The sequence below is a fragment of the Nicrophorus vespilloides genome, unplaced genomic scaffold, assembly GCF_001412225.1.
Source record: "Nicrophorus vespilloides isolate i.1.1-1 unplaced genomic scaffold, Nicve_v1.0, whole genome shotgun sequence".
NCBI classification, from domain to species: domain Eukaryota; kingdom Metazoa; phylum Arthropoda; class Insecta; order Coleoptera; family Silphidae; genus Nicrophorus; species Nicrophorus vespilloides.
The window spans coordinates 15425-24154 of NW_017095568.1; the positions used below are offsets into that span (position 1 = coordinate 15425).

Here is an 8730-nt window from a genome sequence, read left to right on the forward strand (position 1 = left end):
ATAATGTTGCCCAGAGTATGAAGTAATTTCGATGTTTAATTGAATTTCGTCCGTTCGGAACGCGCTCGTCCCGCCATCTCTACGCAAACTAATTCACGCGTCAGCTTTAATCTTCTTCGCTTTCTTTCTCTTGTTTTTCATCTCTCTTTTTCTCTACCCTTTTATGCTCTTACGTGTGTATGACATATCGCGTTTTCACTTTTTTTCTTTTCCTCTCTCTCTCTCTTTGCACTCTTTTTTCCTGTGCGCTCGCTCTGTGTCATTCCTCTTCTTCGCTTTGTTGCGCAATGAAAGGTTCTCCGACGGCTGGACGAAAAGGATGAATGGTTTGGCCATTATTTATTCAACGAAAGGCCTCCACTGTCCGAGATCACGTAAAATAACGCGCACGCAAAATAATACGACAGCAGCAGCAGCAACAAGAAAAAAGAAACGTATCAAATGAGCGAAGAAAGAACGTGAAAAAAAAGGGAGAGGCAAAGAGGATCGTAATGAGTGGAAGGAGGGCGACGACGTATGCTCTGGATTTAATATAAATAACGTTGGCGAGCAAGAAAAGGGTGGATTCATTAATAACTCCGGCATCCTTTTTGGAAAATTTTCGGTTTCTGAACACATAAAGTTTTACTTGTAAATTATTCGCATCATCCAAAACTGCAAGTTTCCGTTACACGCTTTTAGCTTAATGCACCACGAAACTGCTTTATTCATTTGTTTTCAACGCCTTCCATGTATAATAAATTAGCTTTTATAATCCTCCTATTAATTTGTAACTAACTTCTAATTTTTTAAATGGAACATACAAAAAGTTACGTACAAAAATCTACACATATTTCATAAACTAAGTATTTGTTTGTAGTATGTTATCTAGTTACTAAATTGTTGATGCAAAAGTTGTGATTTTCTTTCAAAATCTACTATTTTGTATTATCAGTTTTCTTCATTCATTTCAGTTGGCTATGACAGTCAAGTCATTGTATAATAGAGAGAAACGTAAAATTAAGTGACAGATAAGTACATTATAGGTAATGTATTGTTAAATTGAATCAAGTAATTGATGAAATCATAAATATTCAAGTATAATAAAATTAAATCACCTAACATTTGAAAGTTGTCAAAATGTAAATTATCTAATGCCATCTGTTGTTTTAATTAAAAATACTGCTACTTTATAATTACGTAACGCGTTTTTTTCTTTCTTCATGCTACTTCGTCAAATTCTAATTAACTCGTCAACTCTAATAGTATAATAGAGAGAAACGTCAAATTAAGTGACAGATTAGTACATTATAGGTAACGTATTGTTAAATTGAATCTTAATAAGTAATTGATCAAATCATAACTATTCAAGTATACTAAAATTAAATTACCTAACATATGAGAGTTGTCAAAATGTAAATTATCTAATGCCATCTGTTGTTTTAATTAAAAATACTGCTACTTTATAATTACGTAACGCGTTTTTTTTTCTTTCTTTATTCTACTTCGTCAAATTCTTGTTAAGCGCGACAGAACTGAAGTTTTTAACACTAATAAAGTTTTGTTTTTGAATAATTACTTAGGTTAATTAGTCCACGTGATTATAAATAATTTGCGGACAAGAAAAGTTTTAACTATTATTCACAATTAAGTTGGGTATGACAGAATGACAGTTAAGAGAATGATTGACAATTTAAACGTCAAATTAATTACTAATACTAATTTTTTAATGGAACATCCAAAAAGTTACGTACAAAAATCTACACATCTTTCATAAACTGAGTATTAGTTTGTAGTATGTTATCTAGTTACTAAATTGTTGATGCAAAAGTTGTGATTTTCTTTCAAAATCTACTATTTGTATCATCAGTTTTCTTCATCCATTTCAGTTGGCTATGACAGTTAAGAGAATCATTGACAATTTAAACGTCAAGTCTTATAGTATAATAGAGAGAAACGTCAAATTAAGTGACAGATAAGTACATTATAGGTTACAAGTATTTTTCAAAATTGAATTGATATAATAAGTGAACTGATCTCCGAAATTGAAAATTGCGTAACAGTCTGCAGTCCGAATACATTCTTTTTCGAAGCGATGACACAATTCTCTTTGTAATTCCTCGACATTGGAAAGCGAACCTTTCACTGACTCAATCTCTTTTACTACACATACGTACGCCCAATTAAAGATACACCGAAAAGTCCAATTAGTTGTATCGTCATCCATTAAAATTAGTCCACTATAAGAAAAAAAAAGACACACAAACTGTAATTAACAACGAAAAATTATATTAACAGTTCCATTTCGTAATTTATATAAATTGTTATAGACTTTAATGCAGTCTAGTTTCATTTATTTCGATTCATAATTGAAAACCGAAAACTAGAATGCACTAGTATCGGTTTTGGTGGGTTTTAATTAATAAATTAAATTAGTATCGTCGTTTGTGTTCGAAAGAGAGAGAGATGGAGAGAGAAATTTATGTTTTATCAATTTCAATTAGTTCCGTGCTTCGTGATTTTAATGAAACATTCTTTAACGCGTTTAAATATCACCATCACTTATTAATATCGTCAAATTTATTTCATTTCTATTTATAATTTCTTCTTTCCATCGTTTCATTACGATCGTTGCTAACTTTTATATTTAGTTACTAACGTTGTTTTCTTTGTTGCTATGCTATTATATTGCATTAATAACGTTTAATAATGCGTTGCTATGGTTTTTTATTGCATTGCTAACGTTTAATAACATTTCTAACGTTCAAAAATGTACGTTTCTTTTGTATAATATCACGTTGTTAACGTTTATACATAATGGATCAACTGCGGTTTTCGAGTATTCTCGTTCTCCAAGTTGGCATTCGTTGAACAATGCTCTGCGAATTATTAGTTGCATAAAAAAAATGGTTTATTTGCAATGTTTCAGCTTTTGTTACGTATTTCAATTGTTTTCACTGCTTGACTCTTCCATATTGATATCGTTGCCAACTTTAGTTTTGTGGTTATGTACATTATTTTTTTTGCATTGTTTCATGATTTGTCTCTTTTTTATACCAATATAGTAAAAGTATCGTCACTAACATTTATTGCATTAGTTTATGGTTATTTTTATTATTTCGGTTGGTATTACCAAAGTTGGCAACGATATCAATATGGAAAAATATTTTGTATCTATTAAATGAACAATATATGACATCATTACCAACATTTATAATGTTAACCAGTTTATGGTTATTTTTATTATTTCGGTTGGTATTGCCAAAGTTGGCAATGATATCAATATTGAAAAATATTTTGTTTCTATTAAATGAATAATATGGGACATCATAACCAACATTTATAATGTTAACCAGTTTATGGTTATTTTTATTATTTCGGTTGGTATTACCAAAGTTGGCAATGATATCAATGTTTTGTTTCTATTAAATGAACAATATGTGACATCATTACCAACATTTACAATGTTAACCAGTTTATGGTTATTTTTATTATTTCGGTTGGTATTACCAAAGTTGGCAATGATATCAATATGGAACAATGTTTTGTTTCTATTAAATGAACAATATATGACATCATTGCCAACATTTATAATATTAACCAGTTTATGGTTATTTTCATGATTTATGTTGGTATTAAAAAGAATGTAACACGTTTTTATTTTCTTGAGTTTGGTATGCTTTTTGGAAATTTTTCAGTTTCTGAAAACATAAAGTTTTACTTATAAAACTGCAAGTTTCCGTTACACGCTTTTAGCTTTATGCACCACGAAACTGTTTTATTCATTTGTTTTCAACGCCTTCCATGCATAACAAATTAGCTTTTCTAATCCTCGTATTAATTTGTAACATGTTGACTAAGTACTAATTTTTTAAATGGAACATACAAAAAGTTACGTACAAAAATCTACACATCTTTTATAAACTGAGTATTAGTTTGTAGCATGTTATCTAGTTACTAAATTTTTGGAAAAGTTGTGATTTTCTTTCAAAATCTACTATTTTGTATTATCAGTTTTCTTCATTCATTACAGTTTTCTATGACAGTTAAGAAGAAACTTTGACAATTTAAACGTTAAGTCTAATAGAGAGAAACCAGAAAATTTTGGTAAATTTGTAAATTATGTTTTGTATTCTCATTGGAACTAACGAATGATTAATGTGACAAGATCTAACATGCGTTTCTACTAAAGTAATGAAGTTTTAACGGGCCGTTAAACATGACAGGTATACGGCGGAAACCTTTTAGAATCTGTAATTTCGTAGACGAGTGTGATGATGGTCTGGCTGTTTGCGGTTTATTCAATAATGATCCATCAAGATCAAAGGAACCGTTCACATTTTGGGTCGAATGCGTTTGCGGATCGCTTCCGGCAACCATCCCAGCCCTCCTGATTCAATCTGACGAATTAAAACAATGCTTCGGACACATCAAATGGTGTCTAAGAGGACAGGAGAGAGACTAAAATCGAATTCGTTTAAGAAGTTTCATCCTTCGATAACGAGAAGAAGCCCGAAGCTCCGCACAAACACAAAATCGATCCGGCGTGCGCTGCTTCAATCCAAGCAAATGCAATTTGTTATGAAGCAAAACGTCTATTTTCTCGGATACAGAAAGAAAAAGTATAAGAAAAGTTCAGAAAGTTTTAACGAACAATTTGTCAGTTGATAATTGAAATAATCGCTTTCAAATTCTATAAAATAACACTTTATTTAACAGATTGTTAGAAACTTTATTGAATTTAACGAAATATTCTCATTTTCTACGTAATTAGAGGTAAATGCAAAAGCGACATCTCTTATTGATTCACGTAACTAAAATTATGCGCAAACTTGATTAATTTGATTTATTTCAATGACAACATTTCAGCGATTAATACACTCCGGTATTGATTTTTATTTATTGCGAATTTTTAGGTTAGGGGTGGAAAAAAAAAAGTTTGTTGTTTTTTTTTCCAACCTGGAGTAAAACTCGTTTTGCGAGCGGAACGGAGAATTTATTTGGATGTGTGTATTTTGTTTGTTTCTTTTTGTTGTTGCAGTTTTTGTTCTTGTTTATTTGTTTTTTTTTTGGTTGTTTCGTAACGAATTTATGGACTGCGCCTAATATACACACAAACAAACAAACAAAAGCAAAAACAAACAAACTCACATATTTTCCGACTGACCGGAAAAACTTTGCGACGCTGCAGCATTTTCCATCGTTGTTACCATAGTTACTATTATTACCATGGTTACTCATCGGACCTTAAGGTAAACGCAATAAATTCAGGAGATGACTAAGTGCGTGAGTGTGCGAGCGACACTGAAAGTCAGAGAGAGATTCAGCTTTCTCTCAGAGTTCTGCGCTTGAACGCAGATTCATCATTTATCATCATCATCACCCAACGAATTCACCTACTACTACCACTATAACCAACCCTTACTCATTCACTAACTCTGACTATGTTTGAAACAATAATTTAATTGTGTAATGTTATTACACTAACTGTAAACTAATTTAATCGATTTCCTTTTTTTTTTTGTTTCAGGTGAGTGCTTTCTCTCCTTCTAACGCACGTGCGAAGTTTGCGAAGTCGAACGACCTATATTCTAACTGTCGTCGGATGGAACGCTTTTCCGCAGCGTTTTCCGCATTCCCGGCGAAAAATAAACGCGTTCCCTTCACGAAGACAGCTTCATTAATTCTATGGGAGGCCATGAAAGTTATTTTTTATTGCTATTGCCATTGGAAGTAACGCAGATAAAAGTTGCAGTTTTTCATCACTTAATCACATTAGAGAAAAAATTAAGCGCAAAGAAACAACAGTAAGTGTACATTTTTAATCAATTACAGTTTTTGAATAAGAAGTTAAAAAAAAACTAATTAATTTCCATAAGAAATTATTCATAAAAATAGAAATTTTCAATAATTAAAAAAAAAACTCATATTTAAGTGAATACTTTATGATAGTTAATAATAATAAAATAAAGAAACAAAAGTTGTTTTTTCAACGCTATAAACGGTAACGACGGTAACTTTAAAATTAAGTTTCACAAAAACAAACGAAATAAAAGAACAGAACAAAACCCGATCGAATTGCGAAATTTAAACGAGATCTGCGTCTTCACTTACGTAATTCGACTTGCTTTTATTTCTTGTTGAGAGAGAGAGAGAAATGGATTAATTTATGCGCGCACGAGAGCAAGAATCTTCGAAATGAGAAAAAGAAAGCAGTTCTTTCCTTTTGCTTTTACCTCGCGCCCGTATTCTTATTTTTTTTTCTCTTCGATTCCGACATTCTTTATTACTTTGATGAGCAGAATTTCGAGATTTTTTTTATATAATGAAAGAAAAATGTATACACAAAAAAATTGATTGATTAAGCTTTCCAAATTAGTGCTAAATGCATTTGACCCAAAAATTAATTTTATACTTTTTATTTTAACGTTATTAGAAACCTATTAAATATTATGATTATTACTATCTAATTAAGAAATTTGAAGAAGTTGTAAGATTTTTTTTTAATGTAAATGCGTTGCGTTGTTGTGTAAAGCATTGGTATTATGTAAGTTGCGTGTGAAACAATTGAATTACGTGTATGTAACGTGTAGCGCCATCTCTTTGAGGTCTATGGGAAATTCGGTTTTGTTTACTAGTTTAGTACGAGTGAATCGAAGAAGCGCGGCGCTGATTGAAAAGTCAGAAATTCCTAACCTGAATTGAGTGCGGCGTTTGTGCTATTAGTATACAAACAGTTTTCGCTTGAGAATAGTATAAAAAATAACAGTGGGTGAGTCTTTTTAAACATTTTTAATTTGTTTGTTAAAACTGTTAAATTCTCTTGTATTTTTAGGGTAAATGACTATAATGTCGCTGGCCCATTATCTGCAGATGCTGGAGAGGTGCTGGCATCAACAGGATGGCCTCAAGATTGCAGCCCTCCTCTCCCTGCGCTACGATCAAGCTGCAAACCTTGCCCAAGAAAACCCCACGGGAATGGTGATGAGGTTCGTTAAACCGCCACTCGATGAGCTTGTCATCGCTCATTTGAAGTGTATGCACTATTTACTCATGGGCAGCTTCACTTACGCTTACAAACAGCAAAGCGTGCTGGTGCAGAATCTCACAAAGATTATACAGACGCAGAAGGAGGAAAACTGGTTTCTGCCTGTCATGTACACGACTTGCTTAGATTTGCGGATTTTGGCGCAAGGTGCCGAAAAGGAGCAGATGTCAGTGAATAATAAGCCTGGGGAAATCTTAGAGAAGGCTGCCGAGTGTCTGATGGGTTGTTTCAGGGTGTGCGCAGCTGATAACAGATCTTCAGAGGAGAGCACCAAAAGAATCGGCATGCTGAATTTGGTGAATCAATTGTTTAAGGTGTACTCGAAGATCAATAAACTGCATCTGTGCAAGCCACTGATTAGGGCTATAGAATCTTCACCGTTCAAGGAAAGTTTCTCGTTGAGTCAACAGATAACCTACAGGTATTACGTGGGGAGAAAAGCTATGTTCGACAGTGATTACAATGCTGCCAACGAGTATCTGACGTACGCTTTCGAGAATTGTCACAAAGACAGCAGGAAAAACAAGAGACTGATACTGTTTTATTTGGTGCCTGTCAAGATGTTGCTTGGTTACATGCCCAGCAGGAAAGTGCTGGAGAAGTACGACGTGCAACAGTTCTGGGATTTGGTACAAGCAGTCTCGCAGGGAAATTTGAAATTGTTCGATGAACTGATGGAGAAGCACGAGCAATTCTTCATCAAGTGCGGCATCTATTTGATCGTCGATAAATTGAAGATCATCGCCTACAGGAATCTGTTCAGGAAAGTCTACTTGATTCTGAATACGCATCAGATACCGGTGGATGCTTTGCAGACTGCCCTCGTTTCTTTAGGTCAAACTGACGTAGATACTGATGAGACCGAATGCATAGTCGCGAATTTGATTTACGAGGGGAAAATCAAAGGGTACATCTCGCATCAACATAGAAAAGTCGTAGTCAGCAAGCAGAATCCGTTTCCATCGTTGACGAGTCTAACGTAGATTTACTAGATTTACATTTTTATAAGCTAATCAAATAAAACTGTTCGTTATTTTATTTTTCACACAACTTCAGTTTCATTACAAACTACATCATTCTTACTATGACAACCAGTTACTAAATAAACATACTTCAACTGTTTTTTCAGCACATTTGATAATTGCTATTCTATCAATACACTAGATTTTGTTACATAACATTAATTGTCTAACTTAGGACAAGAATCATAAAAAGAGTGTTAAATCTTCAAAACCCTTCATTCTTTCTATAATTTAAATTAGTAGTAAATCTGTTATTCAAACTAAACTAATTAAACTTTATTTTAATAATTCGCGCGAATATTAGTAACAGTGAGCAATTTTCCAAATATCTGCTAAAGTATAGATACATTCCTGCGCTTTTATCCAAATTGCTGTAATACGCGTTCAAAGTTAAAAATTGAAATTGGAACGTTCGAAAAAGCAGTGTTTTCACATTTCATTGATTTTCTCGAAAACTATCATAGAGAAAATGAAGTGGTTTTAGCCCTTTGTGTGTTTGTGTTCAAAGTTTAAAAAATGCTCGAAAAAGTAGTGTTTTTACATTTCATTGATTTTCTAGAAAACTATAATACATAGAATGAATCCAAAAAATTCATATGAAAGCTGAATGTTTGGGGAATCAAGCAATTATCGATATATTACTGTGGTTATAGCCGTTTGTGTGTAATTCGTGTTCAAAGT

At 32.8% G+C, this 8730-nt stretch overlaps 1 protein-coding gene across 1 annotated transcript; it reads left to right on the plus strand.

The window, feature by feature from the left end:
- Positions 1–6605: 6605 nt before the first annotated feature.
- On the plus strand, positions 6606–8153 carry LOC108556931 (PCI domain-containing protein 2). Its single transcript, XM_017913268.1, has 2 exons — positions 6606–6751; positions 6815–8153. Exon 2 carries the CDS (start codon positions 6820–6822, stop codon positions 8008–8010), a length of 1191 nt encoding a protein of 396 aa, XP_017768757.1. The 5' UTR covers positions 6606–6751; positions 6815–6819; the 3' UTR covers positions 8011–8153.
- The last annotated feature ends 577 nt before the right edge of the window (positions 8154–8730 follow it).